Source organism: Lynx canadensis, chromosome E1, assembly GCF_007474595.2.
Source record: "Lynx canadensis isolate LIC74 chromosome E1, mLynCan4.pri.v2, whole genome shotgun sequence".
NCBI classification, from domain to species: domain Eukaryota; kingdom Metazoa; phylum Chordata; class Mammalia; order Carnivora; family Felidae; genus Lynx; species Lynx canadensis.
In genome coordinates, this window is record NC_044316.2 from 35,944,113 (window position 1) to 35,970,444 (window position 26,332).

Here is a 26,332-nt window from a genome sequence, read left to right on the forward strand (position 1 = left end):
GGTAAGGAGGACCCGAATTACACAGAACAGCGAGCACGGAGGGAAGGACCTCTACAGGCCGGTCTTCCAAGCTCACGGCAAAGCCGGGTCTAGAACGAAGGCTGTCCGCCTCCTGGCTCGACAGCCTAGTCTCTCTCTAGCCCTGAGGCATAAATCACAGCCCGCTGGCTCAAAGCTGGTCCCTGGAAAGATGTTTTGATCTCAACCAGCAGACCCTAACGGACCCGTAAGTCATAGCCACTCGTCCGGTCTCATCCAGCTTCCTTGAGGCCCTGCAGGTTATGACAGACACGGCTGAGTGTGAAACAGAGGTCAAAGTCAAGTGGTGGTTAGAGGAAACCGTGGAATCTGGGGGAACTGACCGACAGTGGCCCTACACGGTGGTAGTTCTCCCGTTTCCTAGTGGCTTTCCCTCTCCCGTTGCTCACCGGGTCCCTCTAGCCTCAGTGGCGGCAAGGGCATCGTTTACTGAGCACCTACCCACCTACCCCACTTGCGAACCCCCTCTAATCCTCACGACTTTACTTGGGTAAGTAGGTCTCCTTAATGTCTCAGGCGAAGGGTCCAAGTCCTCTACCAGAGGCCACCAGGCGGAAGAAGCAAAGAGAAAAGCCAGAGCCTAGGTCCACTCCCACCAGACCCCCCTCACTTTCCCGTATCCTGGCTGCACACGGCACGGGGCGGCATTTCGCGAAGTTTCTCCCCACGCCCGTGGTCAGCCAGGAGGAAAAGCCTCTGCGCCGGAAAGCAGGGGCCTCCTTTACCCAGTAGGGACGGGGGTGTGGGGCGGAGGCTGCGCGAAGCAGCGTCTCCACGGTCTCCGAACGCTGGGCTCCTGAGGGCTGGTTAAGTGCCAGAAAACAGAAAACCCAGTGGTTTGGATTATCCCGAATGTGGACACCTTATCCTTACCAGGGGACACTCGGGCCCAAACCCAGGTGCCCAGACTCGAGGCCTGCCCGTCCTTGTGGGATCTGCATCTCTCTGGAAGCGGCTGAGGCCGAGGCGGCACTCCTCTCTCTCCTTGGCGGCCCGAGGGGGGCTCACGAAACGCTCTTCTCCTGGTGGGCGGGAAACTGGTCACCAGCAGCCCTGCATCCATCCACCCAGGTCACGTAGCCGGGAGCTTCCAGCTTCCAGACAGTTCACTGAGCGCTTTCTTCCTCCCTGACGGTTGCAGACCCAGGGGAGAGGTGTGGTTGTCGAGGAGACCCACGCTCCCTTCACGCAAACCCTCCCACACCCACAGGCGCTTCCTCCTTCTGCCAAAACAAACTTTATTGCACCAAAAAGAAAAAAAAACAAAAAACAAAAAACTTCATTTATGTACAGTCAGATATAAAGACATCTCTTTGACTCCTGTGCATATATTTCCTCAACTCAAGATTAGGGCGTAAAAGTCGGGCCGGTATGCCAGACATGCTCTGCCCATGGCAGGGCCAAGGAGAGGATTGTCACTTGAAAGTGGGAACACTTAAAATGGATGACAGACGACCACTGGACCAACAGACCAAGGGCATTCTTCTAAGCCCTGCGCTAGCTCTGGGAATGGAAGAGGGAAATGGGAAGCAGGGTCCCTCTTTTGAGTCTCGTTAAGAGACTCAGCCTTCGGTATCCAAGATAAACTTCCGTTCCCCAAGCCCACGTCCTGTCCAGTTTCTCAGCTTCCTGCCCTCCCAAGTAGGACATTCTCCTTTGTGCCCCCCACCCCCGGAACTCCCCCCGGGAAGTCCCACCACGACCCCCAGGCAGACGCCTCCACGGCAGCGGGCGGGGCAGGTACTCCGTCTCCTCTCCCTTCTCCCTTCCACGTGGCTGGATGCTGCCCGAGGCCCTGCGTCACATGGGCCACCGACACCCCACTGGGAGCCTTAACGGGAAGAATCCGGAAATATGGGGCGAACACACCAAAAGGGGAAGGCTGGATTCCCTCAACGCCCAGTACCACAGGGCACCTAAAGCCCATTTTCCGAGCCAACCGGCTAAAGAATCACTGTAGCTAGATACAGAGAAGCGACACAGCCAGGGGACACCCCTTAGAGCCAGCGGCAGAGCAGCTGGGAGGGAGAGGGAGGGGAGTGGCGAGAAGGGGAGCCCAGAGTCCCAGCCACCCCCCACCCCCCCCCATTGGCTACCTTGCTCCCCACAGGTTCCTGGGCATTGAAGTTGAGGCGGGGGGGGGGGGTAGCGCGGGAGGGGCTGGGGTGAAAATACACAAGGACAGCCAAACGGAAACACAACAGGACGAGCATCAGTCTCCCCGCCGCACCCCGCCCTCAGAAGTGCCCTCATCGTGGCTACTAGCCTTTTTGAAAATCTGTAAGAAACTATTCTATGTAGTGGCTCCAATCCCATATACACAGCAGCTGGCTGTGTGGGGAACTTCTCAAATCAGTGATCGCGGGAAACAAAATCAGCCTCTCAGGGTGCCCGTGCGGGCTTTAACCAAGACTCGGTTCGGTCCCGGTGCCAGTCCCCTTCCGTCTTCAATCCGGGAAGGGGCGGGAATGCGGGGCAGAGGAGGAAAGGTGCTCAGGTGCTAGGTAAAGCTTACTGATCAGCAGCCTAGACTCCACCACTGTTCCTTCTCTTTGGTCTGTCTAGAACAGTGACTATAAATTAGGAAACACAAAATTATGCTGGCCCATGGGAAGTAGTGGGAGAAGAGAGGCAGGGGGGAAAAGGGCGCTGGGAAGCCCTGCTTCGAGACTGCGGACAGACAGACAGACAACCACCCAGACTGCGTAAGTGTCACAGACAGCCCCCCCCCCCCACCAAAGCTCCCTTCCAGATAACCCCATACGTCGCGTGGGCACACTCCCTCTTGGAATTACAGCCTGTCTCCCACCTATCCCTAAGGAGCCGGCCCTGTGGAGAGGTGTGTCGGTTGCCGTGTTTTTGCCAGGGGCCCTCGCCCCGGGGTGCTCCTGCATAGGTACCTGGGCCCCTGCTATGGGATGAACATGGCCCCGGATGCTCGAGAGCCAGGGAGGTCAGATCAGGACGGCCTCCCCGCTCCCACACCCTGGGATCCGAGCTTGCTCGGTTCTTGCCATCTTGCAGGATGACGTCACGTCTGGAGGGAGATACACACTGCCTCTCCGTCCCTGGGGTGGGGGGGAAGGGACTTTGCTGGGACTCTTGAGTGGGGAAGGGGGAGAAGGGAGCAGGGTCTAAACCCTCAGGCTCCCGTGCAGGTCTGTCTCTGTCCCAGACGAACTGCTATCAGAGTCCATTTCGGCGTTCTCATTATGGAGCCTCTCCAGCACTTTCTGACGAATCAGTCCCAGGCGCATCAAGAGGGACTGGTAGTCAAAGTGGCCACGCTTCTCTCCAAAAGGGTCCTGTGGGGACAAGGAGACAAGCGGGATGGAAGATTCGAGTCTGGACGGCTCACCCTAGAGACAGCAGCTCCGGGCCCACGCGGGACGCCCGCTCCGCTTCCGAGTCCCGGGAGCGGAGGAGGGCGTCGCACCGACAGGGGCCAACAGCGGACGACATGACACAGGACTAGTTCAGGAACGTTATGGCAGGTGAACCACCCCAGACAGGTCTGGCTGGGGCCAACGTGAAAATGTACTTTTGTTCCCTGAAATCAAGCCACTATGCGGGAGGTCAGAGGAAAGGAGAGGTAGTAAGGAACAGAAATTGAAGACCAGAACCGTAATCATGACGCGTGCCTGGGTTGGTTTCCATTCACTCCACAAAAACCACACGAGAGAAAATTATCCTCCTTTCCCACACTCAGCAAAGGGGAACTTGCTTTTCCAACGTCACAGGCAGGTCGAGAACTCAGGAGCTCTGACTTCCAGATTAAGCACCCGTGCACTCTTCCACGGAGACCTGTCACCACCTCCCTGTCCAGGTTTCTGGGCATGACTCCAGGGCCACCCAGCTCAATCCTAGATCAAAGATCTCCAAACACTCTGCAGAGAGGGGTTCACGGTCCCGAGAGTGTCAAGAAGAACTATGGTTGGAGCGGAGGGCAAAAACAAAAGGAATTTAAAATGCCACAGAGAGAACACGGCGGCCAAGCAGCGGGGCCGGGGTTCAGGCGAGGGGACGCCTTCCCTCGAGAGTCCCGAAAAGCAGCCGGTTTTCCCCTCACATTCTGCTTCTCGCACATAAACGCCTTCCACACTCTTACCCCACACGTCACCCTCAGGGTCAGGGGCCAGGGAACACAGATCACAGTCCCCGGGGCCCCAGCGCGTTGCCACTTTACGAGGGCTACGCTCCGCCGAGGCTGGACGCCACACTCCCTCCGAGGCGGTCAATTTTTCAAACCTTCCCCTTTTTCATCCCGGGCTCCACAGCCACCCACTTCCCTCCTCCCCAGACGCTGCTCCTCCCTCTCCTTCTCTCATCACGAGTTATTTTTCCTCCACAGGGTGAACGATGGAAATGCTTTTAAATACCAGCACTAACGATTCCTGAAACCATGGGAGGAAGCACCTCCCATGTCCTCTAAAAACGGGGTTGGGAAACAAGTTAACCCTGAGCCGCCCCTGCCCTCTGGAGGTTGTTTCGTCTTGTTTGCTCAAGTAATCTCTACACCCAACGCTGGGGCTCAAACTTCCAACCCTGAGATCAAGAGTCGCACATCCTACCCACTGAGCCAAGCCAGGCGCCCACTGCCCTGTGAGTCTTGCACGTGGCAGGTGGGTGGAAAGTCCGTGAAGGAAGGAAAGGGACACCGCCATTTCTAAGCAGCAGCGGAGGAAAGACGACATTCACCCCTGCGGCTGGTGGCGAGGACCGGGCGGGGGAAATGGCTCAGAAAGAGCTGGGGGGGACCTCAAGGACATGTCAGTCACTTACCCAAGTCAGCAGGATTCTAAAGCAAGATGGCCAGTAAATGACCCAAAAGACACAAGACCTGGTCCTCGGGAGAGCAGGAGTCTCGTCCTCTTAACAACCGGGTTTTTTTATATTTGAGACCATTTACAATTTGGTTTAGTAAGAATCTCCTCTTGAAAACAAGTCTAAACTCTGCATTCTTTTTTTTTTTTTTAAAGGAGTTTTAAAGTTTATTTTAAGAGAGAAAGAGAGCACGTGAGAGAGTGCACTTGAGAGGGAGGGCATGAGGAGGGGAGGGAGGGAGAGAGAGAGAGGGAATCCCAAGCGGGTTCCGCACTGTCAGCACTGAGCCTGACGCGGGGCTCGATCTCACGAACCCAGAGATCGTGACCTGAGCCGACGGAAGCCTAACCGACTGAGCCACCCAGGCGCCCCTAAGCGCTGCATTCTTATTGGAAGTGGAGAGTCCGTTTCCCCGGTAGAGGCAGAGACTACGCAAGGGCTTGCTATCTTTTCCCACGGGAATCCTCCAACCCACAATGCCACACATCCAACACTTCCCTCGGCCTCGTTCTCCGAGCGCCCCTCTGACCTAGGGACCGAACTCCAATAGGAGATTCGCCCTTGTAATCGCGGAGATTCCCAGAAGGCCGAAAGCTCTCGCGCTTGAAAAGACGACTACGAAGGGAAGGCACTCCAGATGAGCAAGCAGGACAGTTCGGACTCTACTCGCGAGCGCCTCGTTTAGGCCAAGAACGGAGAAGCGATGCCGCGTGTCTCAGGCAAGGCAGTCTCCTCTCTGGGCTGCGGCCGCTCAAGCTGGACCAAGCTGCTCTCGGCTCTGACTCCTGAGAGCCGCGGGCGCTATCCTTGCCGGGGCGGGGGGGCTTACGTGGTCTGCGGGAAGGCGTCTGGAGTCAGTGGCAGGGGCTGCGTTACCTGCATAGTCTGGCCCTGAAGGTGCAGCCGATCTTTGCAAGCCACCTCATAGAAGTCGTAATACTCCAGGAAGGACTTCTCCATCACCCCTCTGGAAAGAGGCAGAGAAGCTGACGTGAGGAACACGGCGGGGGAGGGCTCCCCCCTTCGTCATCTAGCCTCGCTGCCAAACCAAGTAAGAGTTCCCGAGCCCGGGTGTGGCATCCTACAGAAATCTTTCGGTGGCAAATGGAAAAAGGAACCCGACGGCCCGTGGCTGATTTCTCTCCTACCTTAGGGATGATTCAAGGAGAGTGACTGTTAATACTTTCCCAGCAGGCTCGGCACTCTCCCAGGAAAGAGAAGCTCTCCGAACTTCCTCTCGAGTAACCCTCGGGCACGAGCCACATCTTTCCTTTTTCCGTATCTCCCCTGGTGCCCAACGCTGGATTTTGCCCCGAAGACTCTCAAAGGTACGAACCAGCTAAACCTCCAAAAAGAATACCGAGTACCAAGTGGGTACCGACTCTCCTGACGCACACATACCGTAAAGGTTCAGGGCAGGGACACTTTCCTTCCATCATGTCGCAGACCGCCACTCTGATGGTCTCATGCCGAATACATTCGTTGTAATTTTTGCTGTCTCCTGGATGCCTCTCCTGCAACGTTAACAGATACCAGAGTATCCGAGTACAAAATTTAGGCAAAGAGAAAAGTCAACAGGAGGAGACTTCACGATGAGCGTGGGGCACGTGACCCCGCAGACGAATCCAGACAACACCTTTCCGGCTGGGTGGCAGATCCTCGAAGAGCAACCAAGTTTTTATTTTGGGGACCATTCACCTCCCCCGCCACGCGGGCCAATACCCATCCTCCGTTACGGGTCACTCGACCTGTAAGCAGCAACCTAGGACCGTCACCGTTTTCCTAACGGTGAAACGAGAGGCCTCTGAGGTCGATTCTGTGGGAAAGAACCAACGGGAGGGATGGTGGCGGGACAAAAAAGGCACACTTATCAGGAGTCTCAGTGAAGAACTCTATAGACACCAGGAAGCTTCCCGGTTAACTCCTTTTCAGGTCTGCAGGGATCCGCCATCACTGCACCAACTAATATGAATCTATCGAAGGGGAACTTGAATCTTCCAAAAGAAAACTCCAACTTGGAGAAAGCCGGTACGAGCGCACGGGTATAAATGGAAGGGGGTACGGTTTTCCATCCTCGTAACTCTTCCTTTACTCTTCAACGCTCCTCCTGCCACCAGCCCGGCAATCAGAACCCTGGCCTCTGATTAAAAACCCAGCACGAACAAGAAAGAGATACACGCCCTCGGCCCATTGCCACGGTTTCCAAAATGCACCACAGTGAGATCACAGGGGTGCCGTGGGGCGTGTTGAACGTTTTGAGGAGAGCCACAGTAGTCCCCACCTGTCAAACACCACGCAAACTACTAGCTGGCGCTCAGCAGGTCAGTTCTCTGAACCCCAAGCAGGCTCCACGCTGTCAGCACAGAGCCCGATGCGGGGCTCGAATTCACAAACCATGAGATCAGGGACCTGGGGCGAAATCGGGAGTCGGACACTTAACTGACTGAGCCACCCAGGCGTCCCCCCGTGGGTCAGTTCTTTTGTTACCCGCATTATGTTCTTTCTGGTGATACGTTATACGCTGGACCGTCAGTGACTACTCTGATAACAGCAAGTAGCACGTGAAAACAGCAGGGAAGACAAATGAGGACAGTGGATCTCATCTGATTCCGAGATCTTCAAAGTTGGGTGGGGCCCAACAAGGGTACTCTTCCTGTCATCGAGCCATTTTAGTCACTTAAGAAAGAAGTTGCTTAGCCCTTAAGGAATGGGGCGCCTGGGTGGCTCAGTCGGTGAAGCATCCAACTTTGGCTCAGGTCACGATCTCACGGTTTGGGTTCGAGCCCCGCGTCGGCTCTGTGCTGACGGCTCAGAGCCCGGAGCCTGCTTCGGATGCGGTGTCTCCCTCTTTCTCTGCCCCTCCCCCACTTGTGCTCTGTCTCTATCAAAAAAATAAACGTATATAAAAAAAAAAAAGACTTAAGAAATGGATCAGCTGGGCACTTCCTTCCTTCTGGGAGCTGTGAAAAAGCCACCTGGACACCAGGGGGCTGTGAAGTGAGAATGTTTCGGGGTATTAAGAATAAAGTCACAGGATGCCTGGCTGGCTCGGTCAGTGGAGCGTGCGACTCTTGATCTCAGGGTTGTGAGTTCGAACCCCACAGTGGGTGCAGAGATTACTTAAAAATGAAATCTTACGGGGCGCCTGGGTGGCGCAGTCGGTAAGCGTCCGACTTCAGCCAGGTCACGATCTCGCGGTGCGTGAGTTCGAGCCTGCGTCGGGCTCTGGGCTGATGGCTCAGAGCCTGGAGCCTGTTCTGATTCTGTGTCTCCCTCTCTCTCTGCCCCTCCCCCGTTCATGCTCTGTCTCTCTCTGTCCCAAAAATAAATAAACGTTGAAAAAAAAAAAACTTTTTAAATAAAAAATGAGGGGCGCCTGGGTGGCGCAGTCGGTTAAGCGTCCGACTTCAGCCAGGTCACGATCTCGCGGTCCGTGAGTTCGAGCCCCGCGTCAGGCTCTGGGCTGATGGCTCAGAGCCTGGAGCCTGTTTCCGATTCTGTGTCTCCCTCTCCTCTCTGCCCCTCCCCCGTTCATGCTCGTCTCTCTCTGTCCCAAAATAAATAACGTTGAAAAAAAAAAATTTTTAAAAAATAAAAAAAAATAATAATAAATGAAATCTTAAAAAAAAAAAAAAAAAAGAAATCAGTCACCTCTGTTTGAATTTCCAAACAAGGAAAGACCTTAAAATCAGCTCCTTGGTTAGTGAGTAAGGCCCTTTTCCATTTCTACTGAAGCCTGAAATCAATACACTGTTGGAAAGGATGGTTTGGGGAGTAACTTTTGTTCATTCTTAAAAGGTACTTCCCTTTGTTCCAAATAGTTTAAAACTCAGTTAACTGTTTTAATCACCTAGACAGAATTATAATCTTTGGGATTATCACTGCAACTCTTTTCTTGTACTCATGAGTAATCCTGGCAGGCAGTTTTAAACAATGGAAGAACGCTGGGTTCCAGCAAATGCTGGGTTCTACCATGATCTGGGTGTCTTTGTGAAAGTTAATCAACCTCTCCACGTGACCAACACCTCATCTGACAGTGGGGATAACAACATCTACCCCGATAGAGATTAAATGAGATACTATATCAAATTCGGCAGTAGCTGGCAAATAGCAAACCTTTGGAAAATACGACTTTCCTCTGCCTTCTCTTCGGTAGCATTGACTAAAATATTCTTTTTTTCCTTTTTTTTTAAGGTTTATTTATTTTGAGAGAGTGCGTGTGCGCATAAGTGGGGGAGGGGCAGAGCGAGAGGGAAAGAGGAAGAGAGAGAGAGAGAGAGAGGAAGGAGGAAGGTGGGTGGGGTGGGAACTCAGGCAGGCTCTGCACCGCACCATCAAGGCAGAGCCTGATGCAGCCTGATGCGGGGCTTGAACCCACAAACCGTGAGATCACAACCCGAGCCAAAATCAAGAGTCGGGACGCTTAACCGACCGAACCCCCCAGGCGTCCCTTGACCAAAAAAATGCTTGCCCTGGCTAATGACTAGCTCCTGTGGCTCTTAGGTAATAGCACTTGGTAACTCCGGGAGTAGGAGTCACTAGGAAGTACCGTAAGGGGGTACTGGAGAATGGACACGTGCAGAAGAACCCACTGGCTGCAAAACAGCCCCCAGAGCAGGCTTAGAATTCATTTCCGGATGACTCCACTCATTCCCACGTTGCAGATTCACCCAAGTCACGTGGCAAGAACTTGACGGTGTTATCAGGGCTTAGGAGGAAAAAAAATTCATTTTTAAGGAGCCCACGAACCAGCTCCCTTTTCCTCCTATGGTGACAAACAAATAGGACCCCGAAGCAGACCTCTCTGATCTCTTCAAACCCAGTATTCTGCCCACAGTTCCGCACCCGCCCCGGTCTTACCTGCTCAAAGCCAGGCTCATTGTGATAGGGGTTCTCAGTCATCAGGGACTGGATGGAGATGAGCACAGAGAGATGCTCTGGGCTGGGCTCCAGGCAGGGCCGGTCCACGTACTGCAAAACACAGCAGAGGGGAGTAGCCGGGTGAGGCCAGCGCGAAGGCCGCCACCGAAAGACTAGCACCAGTACCCTGGGGCCTGGCCACACCACAGCACCATCAGTGACTCAACGTTTCTCTTTCACTATTAATGCTCTGGAATTTCCCAGCCTGTCTCACCCTCATTCACCAGAAGTCAACTGCCTAATCCTCTTGTCAAGTGGGACAAAAGAAAAGAGGGTAAAGCAAGCAAGATAACTTTGAAGGGATTTTCATTGGCCTAAGAAAGAAACAGTAACCAGGGAAGGTTCCATTCATCAAAATGAAAGGAATAAGGTAAGAAAACAGCCTCAAAGGCAGTCTAAATGTTAACCTCTGTGGATCTCAGAGCTTCCTTATTTAAGGGTGGTGAAGGAGTCAGGAGGAGACAGAAGCGGAGATACAGGCACAGAGGGGCCCGGAGCCATCTGATTAGAGGCCATGTTGCGGGGGGGGGGGGTGTTGATGATCAGGGATCCCCTTCTGGATCCAGCCCCCACCCCAGAGAGCGTCAAATTCTCTGAAGACTACAGAACGCTGCCAAAGGACAGGAAGGGGGTAAGGGGCAGTTCTACACTGCAGAGGGTCTGAAATAATAGAGTTGCAAAGCATCCAGAACAAGACGGTCCTCTCCTCCACATACATGACTGTGTATCGGAGGGGGAAGGCAGCTTGGACATGACATTTCTTCGCTCAGCTGGCACCTGATCTGGAGGCTGAACACAACCTAAGCCAGGCCAGGCTTGTTCAAGCTGACTGGCCAATCTTCTACCCTATGACGCTTCATGGGAAAAGTTCACAACGTCAAGGTAGCTTCTCCTTTTCTACCCCACCCATTTCTGCCACCTTCACCCTGCCATCTTACTTCCCCTGTTTCTACTGTGGGCTGTTGTTTGTTCAAAACAGTTTTATCCTGGCCTAGCGGAGAACTTCGTACAGAGACGCTGTCACGCACAAATGTCACACGGAAACAACGGAGTGCCTCGCCACTGTGGGCTATATATACCGCTATCCTCCAGCAGAGACAAAAACCCTGACAACATAAAAGATCTCTTTAAGGGCAGCCTCTTTTGAAGGACTTCCTCGCTGCCACCATCACAGAACACATCCCTGGATCTAAGAAATTTAAAAAAAAAAAAAAAAAAATCCTGATCTCCAGTTTGATTCAGCTGCCTTTTCCCCCACGCACACTGGGAAACATGCTGGACAAGACAGACATTGCTGGACAAGAGAGGAAACAGTACCGCCGGTTTGGGCAACTTTCCCAACTTCAACCTGTACTTGTTCTCTGCCCTAGGGAAATTCACCCACACGAGAAAGACCTATCCAGAAGACATTAGAAGATGTTTCCACTCTGAACTGGTAACCCCCAAAGGGCAATGAAAGGGGAACGATGAGAACTGCACGGAGCAAAATCTCAGTAGCGCCCAGACTCAAAATGTTCCTGGAGCTTGTTTCTGACCTGATGTGATTTCCAACCTCGTTTTTCATTCAGTTGTTAACATATCAGAATCGTGTTCATCACTACCACCGCCTCCAAAGCCACTCACTGAGAGACTCAGAAATGAGACACCCACAACCTTACATGGCACAGACCCGCAGCCTTTCTCAACCTGTTCGAGAGAGGTTAAGCCCTGAGGCCCTAAGGGAGTGGTTCTCAGGCTGGACTGCGCCAGACATCGCCTGGAGGGCTTGGAAGACACGGACTGCTGGGCCCTACCCCTGGAGTTTCTGATGTGCTAAGTCTAGGGTGGAACCCCAGAATCTGCAGGGCCACAAGTTCCCAGGTGCCGTGGGCGCTGAGGGAGAAATCGCTTTGCTGAAGCATCCGTTGTGGGTCATAAATTAACTTCTCTCTTTTGCACCTAGAATGATATACGGTGGTGTACCATCCTGGGGAAAAATGAGGAAACAGTCACTCCAGTCATTTGCTGTGTTCCGTGCTTCGGACGAGGAACCCTGGTTGATACAGGCTGGCCTGCAGTAATTATTTGCTAACAACCAACTTGGCCACTTAGAAGTCTCCTCTTACCCTAGAATACTCAAGCAGACTTTCCCATTGCGGTAGAAGTTGGGGTTAAACCTCACTGTGTTATTGCCCGTTGTCATCAGTTTGACCCGAGGTGGGTGGATGGGATAGTCGGGCGGACACCGAAACACGAACAGGAAGAAACCCCCTTCATAAGGAGTGTCAAATGGGCCTGTGATCAATGCATGAATCTGCAAAATAAAACCCCATCTCAAAATTGTGAGGTGATGTCCCATCCCAACCCCTCCTGGCTTCCACTTGCTACCCACACCAGAGGCAGGACCTTCATCTGGTTTCCATCCTCCACATCCTCACCGTGCAGCCTGAACAGCCTGTCCTCACTCATACTGAGAAGTTATGTCTGGAATTCTGAGAAATCCCACTCCGGTGGAGGGGCGCCTTACTCAGGGATTACGGTTCTAAGGTTAGAGCCCAAGGTGGAGATCGAACCACGTCAAAATCACCCTCCCTCGAGGGTCCCTGAAAACTCCCTCGCGGCGGGCTTTTTGTTTGGGCCTCCCTGATCAGTGTTAGATGTAACAAATGCCGATGGAACACCGCTGTGCGAGTTTAAGTAGGCATCTGTAAAATATTATCCTAGCGTGTTTGATTTTAAGAAACGAATACATGTTTTCACGGAGTCCGTCCGTTTGGATCTGCCTAGGTTAAACATGCCTATGAGGCAACTCCACCCTGTTCACGTGGTACAAAGCTGGGGTGGGGGGTGTAAGATGAATGGAAAAGAGCAGAGGGATTGGTGGCCACATCACCAGTGGCAGTCACAGCGCAGAGCTGAGGGCTGTGACGGAGGCCGAGGGTGTCTGCTTCCTCTGCATAGGATCAAACCGACTGTGGAGGATGTGGCTCAGGCAGCCTCCAGCTGGGTCAAAGACACACAGAGTAACGGGGAAAACTCAGGGTCCATTTGGAGCCATCAGACCATCCCCAGAAATTTCCCCGATACTGTAGGTTAGTTTAAAAAGGAAAAAAAAAATCGGCAGCACTTAAAACAGAACGCTAAACTCTTTTCCTCCGGCCACAATCATTGAACGAGCTTTCCTCTCCTGAAAGGAGGAAAAGGTGAACGGACCCCGTTATATTTCTTTTTCTACAAAGGCTCCTAGGCATTTAGGTTTGCTCAGAATTTTAACAGCAAGACGAAAGAGGCCCTGCAATCCAATGCCTCAGTCCCAACTCTGCGCGGGTGGCACCCCGGATTATCTTTTTGCCCTCAGTCATTTGGAATAACAAGCTCAAATGGCATCAACATGACATCAGTTCTGGGACCCGGGGGACTAGCATAGGAACAGTGACACTTGACTGAGGACAAGATGTCCCAGGAAAAACATTTCCAACCACATAAAAAGAAAAAAAAATCAATGTACAGGGAAACCTATTCAAAACAAAAAATAGATATACCAACACTAGAACGTCTGAACTTTTAACTGTAAGGGAATGTGAAACTACGGAGAGTTTCCTCGATTTAGGAAATCTGATTTCTTCACAACATCAGATCAAGTGAACATTGACTCCTCGGGGTAGAGCACTCGATGACAGAGAGGCCTAGGTATCCATGCCAAGGGAATTTAAGCTTCCTCCATGTTTATGCGGAGGACAAGACAGGAATGGTCTTTGGGATGGAACGGATATTCGACGGTAACCAGTAAGGACAGGAGCCTGAACAAGGCCCTTTAAGCATAAACTGCTTACTCAGGCTCGCCCCATCCCAACCTCCTCCGCATCTGATTTACAGCACCCTACTTAAAAGCCAAGAGTGGCAGGATGGGGGAAGAACTGGGTAGTTAAAAGCAACAGGGTGATCATATAATTTATCAGCCAAACTGGAGCATTTTTGAGAGTGAAAGAGTGTCCTGACAATAGTTAGGCTGGGACAAGAGGCATCAACAGGGATTTTCCAAGCCAGACCGACTGGCACCCAAAGAAAAGACACCTGTTCAAGTCTCTGCTCCACCTCACTGGGTGACCTTGGGCAAGCCACGGACTCTCTTGGGATCTCGATTTATTCATTTCTGTAATCAGAGATGTGGGCTGGATAATCTTTTAGGCTCTTCCAACTTTCTGGGCCCAATTTCCCAGTAGCCCCCAACCCCTTCCGAGTTACATACCTTAGTCATGTCAACAGTATCAGGAACAACGAACATTCCTGGAGGAGGCTCCTTATAAATGGACATGATATCCCTGTATAACACCAAGAGGAGGTGGGGAAGGGAGTGAGGGAAAGGAGAAAAAAGGGGAATCCCTTGAGCAGAACAGTTGTGATCACCTCAATGAGGCCAGGGTTTGAGAAAGTGGTGCTTGGTACCACAAATGTCTGCACTGTCTCGCTGGCTGAGAAACCTCAGCTGAGTACTCGTCAGGCAAGCAGAGAGCGGATTATTCAAAAGGGCATTGTTTCCTCAGGGGGAGGGGGAAAAAAAATCAGAGATCCCAATGGCATCAGATGTCACCCTGGAAAAGCCACATCCCATTTACTCTCTCTTCCTCCCACAGGGCAATTCATTCACTCCCCACCTCCGAGATTCCCAGGTACTACCGCTGAATGCTAAATGAAGAGTGCTCAGTAGCTGGGAAGACATCACCAACTCCACTAAGAAACGAATGCTGTAAACCATACAGTGGACCGTTGTTGGCAAGGGGACTGTAGGAAGCAAGTGAGCTAGCGAGGGGCAGTAATGGTCTGCCTGCCCAGGAGTCCAAGGGGGGTGGAGAGATCTCTTCAGACTGGCGGGGGGGGGGGGGAACGGGAGGGGGAAGGACCCTCTGGAATAGCCGAGAATCTCACACCGGGAAGGAGAGAAGGACACGCAGCGGCTGCTGTAGACGGGAGGATTTGTAGGGTGTATTGCACAACCTAGAATGCATCAGCCGTCAGCAAGGGTCTAAAGGACATTCTAGGTGGGAAAAGCCTGGGGACCTGCTAGGGTACATAGGGACATCAAGGGCACGCAAGTGACAGAGCAGAGGGGAAAAGGTACTGGCGCAACTCACAGGTAAGTCAGGGATGGAAGCCTGTACAGGAGTAGAGAGGGGGGTGCTGAGGTTCTGAAGTTAGAGGTGGCAACCCGGATGGAGCTGGCATGTGTCAGGCACTGGGCCAGACACTTCACACACAGCGGGCTGCTCAATTTTATCACCACCTTGAAAGGTAGGAAGAGACACGGGGAAGGGACTCCGAGCGTGGGGGATGGGACTACCCAGGGGAGGATGGCTGCAGTGGGGGGTACGGGAGAGGAAGAGGCTGGTCATCAAGAAACAGGTCTCAGGATTAGAAGCAGCTAAAAAGCATTACTCTTTTCCTATGCAGTAAACACTACACCAAGCATTTTTGCAAAAAACATTATCTATTAAATGATAGGATCTAAGGTCAGTCACCCAAGAAATAGGCACAGAAAGGACTTGGGCCTTTGTTCCTATATTTGAGCAGGGTGGATTTGCTTCAGAAAAGTAAACCAGATGACCCAGAGGGAAAAACACAAGAAAGTCTTGAGTGGGATATTACAAGCCAGAGTGAGACTCGGGGGGGGGGGGGGGGGGAAGCGTGCGTTTCCTGGAACAGGTGTGAGAGCGGACAGCTTCGGGGTTCTGCAGAAGTGATTCAAGGGGAGACTGCGGGTACGTGAGGGAAGCGATCCAGACTTGGGGAGAGGGTCTGAAGAGATGGGGAATAAAAAGAAAGGTTGGCCTCGAGTCTGAAGCCAAGGAAAGCAAGCCGTGTTACAAACGGGGCTCCGGAGGAGACGACGCGGGGGTGGGGGGGGGCGATGGGTGGGGCCTCCGGGCAGCATCTAGCGAGGCTGGGGTGGGGAAGGGGGGAGAGAGGCGGCGCGGAAGACGGGAGGGGGTGTTGCTGAAGCGCGAAAGGGTCGGGTTTCGGGCGGGAGGTATGGGGGAGGGTATGGGGCACAGAGACGAAGGGCTCAAGGGAGGGAGCCGAGGGGCGGGGTCGGACCTGGGCACTCGAGGAGGGGTTTGGTACGTGTGGAGCTGCGGGCGGGGGAAGAGGGGACTTGGATCGCGACGTTCCGGGCTGGCAAGACGTGGGCCTTGGAGCTGGGCCGCGCGAGGGAAGCGCGGAGGCAGCGGGCGGCGGGCGGGGGGGGGGGTAGTGGGTAAAAGCGGGGGCGGGGAAGGTCGAGCCCCGGAGCTCGGGGCTGGGGGAGGAAAAACCCCGGCTCACCGCTTGATCCGAAGTAGACACTGCGGCGCGGTTCGCTCGCCGTCCCAGTCGGAGCTGAGTGTGGGGTCCCAGTGGCTAAGCAGCGCGGCCCCGTGGGCAGCGGCCGAGGGCGGGAGCCCGGGCAGCGGAGCCAGGCCGCTTCCCGGCCCCCCGGCCCCGCCCGCTGCCGCCGCCGCCGCCCACACATCCGGCAGGAAAGGCGGCCCGAACCCGCTGCCGCTAACGCCAACAACACCGGCGACGCCGCTCGCCCCGGGGCCTGCCGCCCCGGCGCCCGCCGTCGCCGTCGCCGCCTCAGTTGGACTCTCCGCCATCGCTGCTTCGCTTCCGGGACTGCTCGGCAGCACGTCCGCCGACCAGAGCGGCCGCTGCTCCCTCCCGCTCCCGCACCACCGAGAGCCGGGCCAGAGTGTCCCCACCCTCCGCTTCCACAGCCCGGGCGGCGCTGGCTCCGCCCACCCCCGCCCGACCAGCGAGAGGCGTTCTGCAAGAGCGTCCACCCACGGTCCTCCAGGGCGAGAGGGGGTGGGAGCGAGCCGGCTCCGCCAGGGCTACGGGCCTGCGTCGGTCCCCCGCTTTGTGGGAGGAGGATCTGAGGCGTGCCGGGACGTCGAGGTGCGGCCGAGAGCCCAGTGCCGTGGAATATTTTATTTTCAAGTGTGACAAGAGGAGGAAGGAAGGATCCTCTCCCACCCTTAGCGGGAGCGACCCTCGGTTGTGTCCGTGGGATAGAATTGGGGATCCAGCTTCCTTGGAGGAGCTTCGAGTAGATGAGCCGACTTGCTGAGGGCTCTTTTACTGTCTGAAAACCTCTAATTTATCCTTGCTCCCCGCACCTTCACCCACGGAGGGCAAGCTGCCATTGCCCCCGGCGTGCAACAGGACCAAGAGGAAGGAATCCGAGCCTGCGAGTAAAAAACTCCCGCATTTGAGTGTATCCAATATACATTTATGGAGGGGCTACTAAATGCCAGGCACTGTTGCTAGGCGTTGCCATAGGAATAACGAAACAGACCTAGAGAAGCTTGGTAAAAGGAAGAAAAATCAGGCCTCCTGACTCCAAGCTCGTGTCTGTTTTTTTTTCTTCCCACAAGTCCTTGAATACACAGGAATCAAGGGACTGTGAGTTTAAATTCTGGGAGGCTTCCTCAAGACCCCTGAGACATGTAAGGTGAAAGACCATACTTATGGACTAAGAAAAACAGAAGCCTTCTAAAAAAGCTTTCCCTTGTCTCCCTGGCAAGAACACAGGCTCATAGTCTTATCGGGACACCCTTGGCCAGATGTGTTTCAGGATTTAGAGTAACGCTCCCAGGAAGGTCTGGAGCAGCACCCAGTAACAACATTGGTATTTCGACAGCAAAGTGTATGAATATTCATACAAGCCAAACAACTAGCCGCACTCTATTATATTTAGCCGCCCGGCTTGTTTTTTAGAAGAGAAGTCCAGTTTTCACTGTGTCGTGAATTTTCCAGTAAGGGACCATGGACTTGCATGATAATGGCGAACGTTTATTGAGGCTCGACGTTTGTTTCTTTAGCTGACATTTATTGAGTGCTTAATATGTGCCAAGTACTTTGTATACCTTGTCTTATTTATTCCTTTCAACGGCTCTATGAAGTACTATTATTAGTCCCTTCTGATAGATGGAAAAACAGAGGCTTACAGAGGTTCTGTCACTTCACACAAGTCACGCTGAGAGCAAGCAACAGATTTGGGGCTGTAAGCCAAATCTGTCTGACTCCAGAGAAAAAGTTTTTTGTTTTGGTTTTTTTTTTAATGTATTTATTTTGAGTGTGTGTGTGTGTGTGTGTGTGCGCGCCGCGCGCGCGCGCGCGCGCGAGAATGGGGGAGGGGCAGAGAGAGAATCCCAAGCAGGCTCTACCCGAGTGGAGCCCGGCAAGGCTTGAACCCATGAACCGTGAGATCGTGATGTGAGCCGAAATCAAGAGTCACCCAACTGAGCCCGCCAGCTGCCCCTCCAGAGAAAAAGTTCTAACCACTGTGTGCATCTATTGCCTATTCGGATTATGTTTTATTCATGTTTAGAGGATTCTGGAATTTTGTTTGGGTATTTATTTAGGAAGATGGTCAAAAGTCGACTCGCTGATAATCTCACACCAAGAAAAACAATACTCCATTACTCCACGGCTCCAGACTGCAGAGGCCTGAAGTTGGCCCACGGGGTGAGAGGGTTCCTCGGTGTGGTCCCCTCCTTACTACCGGACTGTTGTTTTCAATGGACAGAAAACATTTACCTTAGATCCAGAGGAAAGAGAGCCCAGCTCTTCATCTGTACCACTCCGCAAATATCCTCTTTTGAGTCTATTTCTGCATCCAGAGGATGGTGAGGATTCCTACCTCTCAGAGCTTTTCTGAGGATGATGTGTGACAATCCCAGAAATGTTTTGTAGAGTGGCAAGCACCGTCCAAATAATTAGCCTCCCATTTGCCCATGTACCGTCTCTCCTCCAGGCCTTTGCTCATATTTTTTCTTTTTTTTTTTAATTTTTTAATGTTTATTTATTTTGAGAGACAGAGAGACAGAGCTTGAGAAGGGAAGGGCCAGAGAGAGAGAGAGACACAGAATCCGAAGCGGGCTCCGGGCTCCAAGCTGTCAGCGCAGAGCCCGCTCAAACTCACGAACCGCGAGATCATGACTTGAGCCGAAGTCCGACGCTTCACCGACTGAGCCACCCAGGCGCCCCTTTGCTTATATTTTCTCTATCTGGAATACTCTTCCCCTCTACTCTACCAGGGGAAATCCTAGTTATTGAAACTCTGAGCCTCTGTCCCTCATCAGTAATATTGGTAACATGACAGTAGCTATAAAGCAGAGATGATGTGAGAATGAATGTGCACCATACCTGGCCGGAGTGAATGTTCAATAATTATTAACTCTTATTCTTACTCATCTTCGAGGCAGGTTGAAATACTACGTTATCTGCCAAACCTTACCACCTCCAGGCGTATTATTATTACTATTAACTAGTCATTTACAATTACTCCATCCTCGGGAGTAATTCATGCCTTTATTATAGCACCTACTTTTTACTTTAGTGGTTTGGTTACTCATCTGTCTAGCTGCTGCATATGACATAATCGAGGGCAGAAAACATGGGGCACCCATCCTGTATCTCTAGGAACTAGTAACTGCTGCAGACCTGGGGACAGAGAGGAAATGAGGCCACGGTAGCCAGTTGGCCTCCCCCACCGGCCATGAATGATGTCTAGAATTCTCCCTCCTCCCGCCCCCCCCCCTCCATTTTCTTTCCAAGGGGCTGGGCCAAGCTTGCACAATGAATCTTCAAGTCAAGGCCTGACCGGGCTGTAGAGCATGGCAGCTGCTTAAAGGACCAGCTCACCACTTACCAGGGGAACTCCAGGAAGCCTCTAAGCTGGGGACGAGAAGGGCCAGGAAGAGGCTAGCAGAATGTTTCAAGCTGGCATTACTTCGTCCAGTGTTGACCAACTTTTGTAAGAAAACACCTGGCGGTCGGGGCACCTGAGTGGCGCAGTCGGTTAAGCGTCCGACTTCAGCCAGGTCACGATCTCACGGTCCGGGAGTTCGAGCCCCGCGTCAGGCTCTGGGCTGATGGCTCAGAGCCTGGAGCCTGTTTCCGATTCTGTGTCTCCCTCTCTCTCTGCCCCTCCCCCGTTCATGCTCTGTCTCTCTCTGTCCCAAAAATAAATAAACATTGAAAAAAAAAAATAAAAAAAAAGAAAACACCTGGCGGCTTTTCTGGCAACGTGGCCAGAGGGCAGGAGTGTGCCTTCTGAAGCCTCTCCCATGTCCTCTGGGGATAGATGACCAACTAAGCCATCTTCCCACCTGAATTTGGATCCAAGCACTGGAGAGTGCCCTGCACTGAGCCATCTCTTAGTGCAACAAAATTTGGTAGCACCTTGCTCATGACCTCAAGGCAAGTGTCCTCCCCAAGGACAGAGGCCAGCGAGTGTCCTAGAGTTCAGGTCACTCCACCCTGTCTAAAAAAGATAAATCATGAAGATCCTTCTCCTCCCTTCCCCAAAGTCCTGTGCCCCTCCGGAGCAGTCCTTTCCCTACAGGGCCCCCGGCCTTTGGTCTTGGGCTCGATGCCAGGGATAGATTAAGAGCTCCCATCCAGGTCATAAACCCTGGACTAAAAGGAAAACTCAGAACTTGGACTGGCGGTTTGAGGCTTCTAAGTAATAATAGCTATATTAAATTGTTTTTTGTATGTGTTTACTTGTATTAGCTCACGTGGTTGTCCCAAACACCATGAATTGTCCTCATCCCCATTTTAGAGATGAGGAAATTGAGTCTCAGGGGAGTGAACCACCCAGTTAGGAAGTGGCAGGGATGGCGTTTGCACTCCCCTCTGACTCCCAAATCCATGCTGAACTCTTAAGGTAGTGGTCACTACCTCTCTTGAGAATATAATGAATATGATGAACATAATGGGTCCTCTCTCAATACACCTCTGTGTCTACTTACCAATATTTTGCACTAAGCAAAATGGCTCCACCCGGACCATAGACTAAAGAATCTCATTGGTAATGGACTGACTAGCCTTGCTACAGGTGGGGGAGCATTCTCCCCTGATTCTCTAGGGTTCCACGGGTCCACCAACTACCTTCTCAACTTGGCTGATTTAGACTCGTAAGTCCAGCGATTCCAAGGCTGTTTGGAGCCGATGACCAAGGTAAATTCCCGCCAGCCCCTTGGCAAAAACCATCTTCCCTGGAGGCCACGCCTTGATTACCATTAGAGGGTAGCGACCTGGCAAGGATGCCAGCCTGACATCCCAGAGGGTTACTCCGTTCCGTTTTCATAACATTACCAGTTAATCCATTGCTCCCTTGGGGACACCTCGGCGGCCAGTTCGACCTTAGTTCCATTCCTTGTCTTTTGCTTGGAGATACCTGGGCTCGCTTCAGGGTCTGTCACTGGCTTGCTGTGGACAACCTTGAGAGAATCACTTAAGGTAAAGAGGCTAAGAGGACCAAAGCAGGACAACCCACCACAACAATGAATCGTCTGGCCCCAGACGTGCCAAGGTTGAGAAACCCTGTGGTAGCCGACCATCGCTTGTTGAATGAATCTTAGAGGGGCCTGGACTGGAATCCATGGCCTGCTGTGTGTGACACGGAGCACGTCGGTGAACTTCTGTGAAGCTTAGAGGAATCGGCACAGTGCTAAGAGCCTGGGTTCTGGAATTTGAATTCCGGCTTCACTAATCTGCTGCGTGCCTTTCACAGGTCCCCACACCTGCCTTTCTTTTTCCTTACCCCCAAATGACTTATTTCATAGGGATGTTGGAAGCCATTCACAGAAAGTGCTTAGCACTATGCCAGACATACAGGTCCTCAAACGTTAGCTGATGTTATTACACACTAGCTTCCTTGCTTTTCCTCATCTATAGCACGCGGCTTTTTTTTTTTTTTAATTTTGTAACGTTTATTTATTTTTGAGACAGAGAGAGACAGAGCATGAACGGGGAGGGTCAGAGAGAGGGAGACACAGAATCTGAAACAGGCTCCAGGCTCCGAGCTGTCAGCGCAGAGCCCGACGCGGGGCTTGAACTCACGGACCGTGAGATCATGACCTGAGCCGAAGTCGGCCGCTCAACCGACTGAACCACCCAGGCACCCCTAGCACGCAGCTTTCATACCCAGGTATTCACGTTTACTGTTCACGGTCCTGCAATACTGTTCATGGTTTAAGGACTCTCTTCAGGCCCCAAACTCCTTAAGGGCAGGACCTTAGATTTCCTTGCCTTACCAGGGACAACTAGGAGGGTGTTTATTTACCACTTGAGGATTGTTCTTTGCGTATCAATTCAATCCATTCTTATTAAACTCACAGTTTTTGGTCTTTAACCCTCTTTGCTAGCTGCCCTTCAGCTAAGAAGGTGTTCTTGACGTTAATTAGGGATATTCTTGGTTTCGCGGTCTCCCCCAAGTTGTGAGTGAAGTTGAGGGATAGGGTTTTCACAAGCGGACCCCACTTTTACTCCTTTAGAAGCCATCCAATTGGAGACAAAGCGTGGTACGTTTTGCTCGGGCTGTAGCTAATGGAAGCAGCCGCTGTGGACTTACCAGCTGGGCGGTCATCCCCACGTTAGCCAAGCTGGGGAAGCCTGCTGGGCACAGGCTGAGATAAAGATGGGCGCAAGGCTCTCTAAGCAATTCGTTAGTTGGTAAAACAAAAAACCAACCAACCAACACAAAAAAAAAAAAAAAAAAAAAAAATCCCAACAAAACCAAACAACAAACAAACAAAAAAAACCTCACCCTTCTTACCCCTCCCAAGGCTAAGATTGTAAATTCTCCCAAGAAAAGGGACTGTACCTCCCGGAACGTTCACACACACTCAAAGAAGGCTAATTGAGAATGAAAATGAAACGTACAAGCGGGGCTAAACGCAGCCGGGAGGCCCCCCTCCATTTCTTTCCACCGGGCCTCTGTAACTTCTTTGGGACGGTTTCCCTGTCCGTGCCACCTTCATCGTGTGGCCACAGTGAAAACAGACGGGACAACACAGGCAGTTAAAGGGTTAAAGGCCTGAGGTGGGCTCCCCAGTTCTTCCCCTTACCAGCTCTGTCACACTGGACGCGTTACGCTGTGCTTCCCTAAGCCTCGGTCCCCTCATGTGCCAAACAGGTATAACCACTGTACCTAGAATTCTAGGGTGGCTGACACGCTCGTAAAACACTTGGATGAGACCTTGGTGCAAATTAGGCCCCTCGAAAGGGTGACCTATTGTTGTATTAAATTTGAAGGGAAAAACAAGCACCAATCACTCAGACAAGTCCGTGCTCCGTCCGGGAGCGAAGGGAACCCTCCATGTTCTTACATCACTGCAGTGCTATTTCTCAGCCCCGGGGAGTTCCAAACCACCAACTGGTGACCCGATCGCGCTGCCCTGTCCCTCCTTTCCACCAAGCCCCTCCCCCCCCACCCCCCAGGGGCAAAGGAGAGAGGCGCAGGCATATGGGTTTACAGAAACGTTGTGTTTAATGGTAAAGCTTAGCACACTCCAGCACCAGGCACGGCCTGAAGTCCAAGCAGCAGGGACGGGTGGGCGACCCTCGTGGAACCTCACATGGCGAAGAGGATGAGGAAGGCGACCATCAAACAGAAGAGCCCCATGGCCTCAGACAGGGCAAAGCCCAGAATGGCATAGGAGAAGAGTTGCTGCTTGAGAGACGGGTTCCTGCCAGGGACAAGAGATCGATGCCAGCCAAGGGGAGAGAAGAGGGGAGGGAGAGAGGACATGCGTCAGTTAGGTGACTGGGGGCTGCTGAAACCGGGAAAGGGCCTAGCCTGTCTATATCCTGGGGATCTGGACAGGGAAGCAGCGTGCCAACAAGGTTAAGTTTAAATGAGTCAGGCTGGAAATGTATTTAAATTCTGATTCGGAGATCCCTGGAGAGAACAGGAGGTCGATGAAATCCCCCCCAAGCTAGTGGGAGCTCCCACTAAGGCCTCTCCCAGACAGGGTGGCATTTGTTAGGAGATGCTCTAGGCCACCCCCCATCTTACCTGGCATAGCCAATGATCAGGCTGCCAAACACTGTTCCGATGCCAGCCCCTGAGCCAGCCACACCAACTGTGGCAGCCCCGGCGCCAATAAACTTGGCTGCTGTGTCAATGTCCCGGGAGACGACACTGGTCTGGAACTCCCGCCGGGCCACCTGGAGCGGGGAGCTGCGGTAGGACGGCTAGAGGGGCAAGTCGGGAAGGAGAGGTAGTGAGGCCTAAGGACAGGTGGCTGACTCCATCCCGACCCGACCTACCAGGGCCCTGAAACCGTTGGCAAACTGCCTGGCAGGTATAGCCTGCCCAGGTTGCAGGGCATGCCGGGAATTAGTCTCAGGGCCCATTTTCAGACCAGGGCCAGGGAGACCTCCTCACTTTTGCAAACTTCTCACCTCCGGTGCTCTCACCTTGGGGCACTTAGAACTGTTAAGGCACCATGGGTTGTCTGTCCTCCCCCTCTGGCCCGCAGTCCACTATCTTGAAGAACCCCTCTCTGGAGAAATTAATTCTTTCCCAAGATTTTATTTTATTTATTTTTTAATGTTTATTTATTTTTGAGACAGAGAGACACAGCATGAGCAGGGAAGGGGCAGAGAGAGAGGGAGACACAGAATGTGAAGCAGGCTCCAGGCTCTGAGCTGTCAGCACAGAGCCCAACGCGGGGCTCGAACTCACGAACTGTGAGATCATGACCTGAGCCGAAGTCGGACGCTTAACCGACTGAGCCACCCAGGCGCCCCTCCCAAGATTTTATTTTTAAGTAATCTCTACACCCGTCGTAGGGACGTTGTCAAACGTACAACCCTGTGATAAAGAGTCACATGCTCCACCGTCTGAGCCAGCCAGGTGCCCCTGGGCAAATTTATAAGAGGGCCCATATTCCTTTACCTGTTTAGATGGGATCTCTGACCTACTCAACAAGGATGCAGACACAGGCCGGATGAGATCCCTGGTACAACAGCGGATCTGCAAAGTGAAAACACATGCTCCAGATCAAGCAAGGGGTACAGAAAAACCCACACGCCAAACTTCTGTCAAAAACAACTACAATTACCAACAGGAAAAAGCCCAATATATTTCAAGGTCAATTAATGTATTCCTGTTCCTACCAGATAGGCCTGCACCAGAGACCGCTGCCCGAGACCCAGGTGTAGTTGGCAGTGGCAACTTTCCCATTTAAAAGCAGGTACCAAAGTTCACTTCCATGGGCACAGCCCTTGTCGGTATGTCAGAAGGGAACAAGAACCCACACTAACATCAAACCGGGTAGGAGGGTTTGGAGCCAGATCACCAAAGAATCAGAAGGGGGAAATCTTATTTCGTTGAAGTGTACTCACTGTTACACTCCCTGAATGGACAGGGCCAGTAAGCCTGATGAGGCTCCTGAAACAACCATCTAAGCAGAGCCCTCTGTAACGTGGCTTTCTTGAAATATTTCAGTGGAAGGCAGTGGTTCTCAAACATGGCTGAACATGAAAATCACCTGGGGAGTTCTAAAAAATACAGATGCATGGATTCCACCACCATAGGGTGTAGCCTGGCCATCAGGATTTTTTAAAGCTCCCCAGATGATTCCAACACGCAGCCGAGGTTGAGAATGACTGCCTCCGTGGGCTATCCGGCTATGGCCAAGCCAGAATGGGGGTAAAGGTCATATCCAGACTCCGATCACATTCCAAAGCCAAGAAAGCTTGGTGTACAAGTCTCCATAAACAGGGGTTAACTGCATCACTACGGCCTCCCCAGAGAGCCAACATCATCAGGATGTCAAGCTCCTCTCAGTTCATTCATTAAACATCGATGGCTCCCACATCGGGCACTACAGATCACACCGGAGCCGCAGCTTACCAGAGCAGAAGGAATGAGTAGTGCCCCGGTGGTCTGCATTTTCTCACTCTGCAGAGGAAAAAAAGATTCATTGGCAACCTAGTCTTTTGCTTATAGTGGCGCCCTTCGGTCGTCTCCTACACCCCGCCCGTCCTCCCTGGACCACGTTGTTCCTTGCACCGTGCCCCAGATGAGGAGGGCATTAGAGGTCAGAGGATAGCGCGAAAGGATCTGCAAAGGAAGGTCACGGAGATCTTCAGTAGAGGAAAAAGGCCCGAACCCCAGGAAGGAAATGTTGCTAAAGAGGATGGTCCCCCGGGAAGACTTGGAGGCAGCTACTGGGTAGTGCCGTGCAGAGTCTTGCCCATTTTACACAGCTGTCCTCGGCCCGCCTTAGTGGGGACAGTTAATCGCTCATTACCGTTGGGAATTAACATTAATAGTTAAGGATATAGACGCCCATCGCTTCTCCCGGCCGTGGGGCAAACGCCCTTTCGCACAGCCCAGCCCACACCCCTGCCAATCGCTGGCTTCCGGCCCCAAGTCACCTGCACTCCCACTGCCCCGCTGCCCCTGCTCGACCACAGCGCTTGCCCCGCTCAAGGTGACTGACTCACCTCCCAGCTTTAGCTCTAGGTCTCAGCGTCCAGCTCCCCCACCCACGTGTCCCGAGGTCCCACCACTCTCATTGGCCGCAATCCCCCCGCATCCCTATTGGCTAGCGTCCTCAAGTCCTCCTTTCTTATTGGCTTTCCGCAGCTTCTTCCCTCTCTCTCCACAGGAGCTTCGTGGCAGTTCCCGCCTCCATGCGGGTGAAGGCGGGGTTTTCCTCCGAGCTCTGGCTTCCGATTGGTCGATCCCCGAAAAGCTCAACCATAGAGTCGGCGGGGCTCAGAG

At 52.7% G+C, this 26,332-nt stretch overlaps 2 protein-coding genes across 4 annotated transcripts; both read right to left on the minus strand.

Annotated features, from left to right (window-relative positions):
* Positions 1-1,257: 1,257 nt before the first annotated feature.
* Positions 1,258-16,504, minus strand: UBE2Z (ubiquitin conjugating enzyme E2 Z). Its single transcript, XM_030294692.1, is given in 8 exon segments — positions 1,258-3,344; positions 5,740-5,830; positions 6,265-6,377; positions 9,724-9,794; positions 9,797-9,834; positions 11,889-12,076; positions 14,012-14,084; positions 16,084-16,504. Coding segments are annotated over 8 exon segments (1,059 nt in total). The 5' UTR covers positions 16,398-16,504; the 3' UTR covers positions 1,258-3,173.
* A 6,556-nt stretch (positions 16,505-23,060) lies between these two features.
* Positions 23,061-26,123, minus strand: ATP5MC1 (ATP synthase membrane subunit c locus 1). 3 transcript variants are annotated; one of them, XM_030296658.1, is made up of 5 exons: positions 26,053-26,123; positions 25,457-25,504; positions 24,497-24,574; positions 23,612-23,790; positions 23,061-23,282 (listed from the first exon to the last, which is right to left on the minus strand). In XM_030296658.1, the coding sequence occupies exons 2-5, from the start codon at positions 25,493-25,495 to the stop codon at positions 23,168-23,170; spliced, it is 411 nt and encodes a 136-aa protein (XP_030152518.1). In that variant the 5' UTR covers positions 25,496-25,504; positions 26,053-26,123; the 3' UTR covers positions 23,061-23,167. The 3 variants fall into 3 exon arrangements, with proteins under 3 accessions (XP_030152518.1, XP_030152517.1, XP_030152519.1); XM_030296657.1 differs by having other exon boundaries at positions 25,984-26,059; XM_030296659.1 differs by lacking the exon at positions 26,053-26,123 and adding an exon at positions 25,857-25,923.
* Positions 26,124-26,332: the final 209 nt, after the last annotated feature.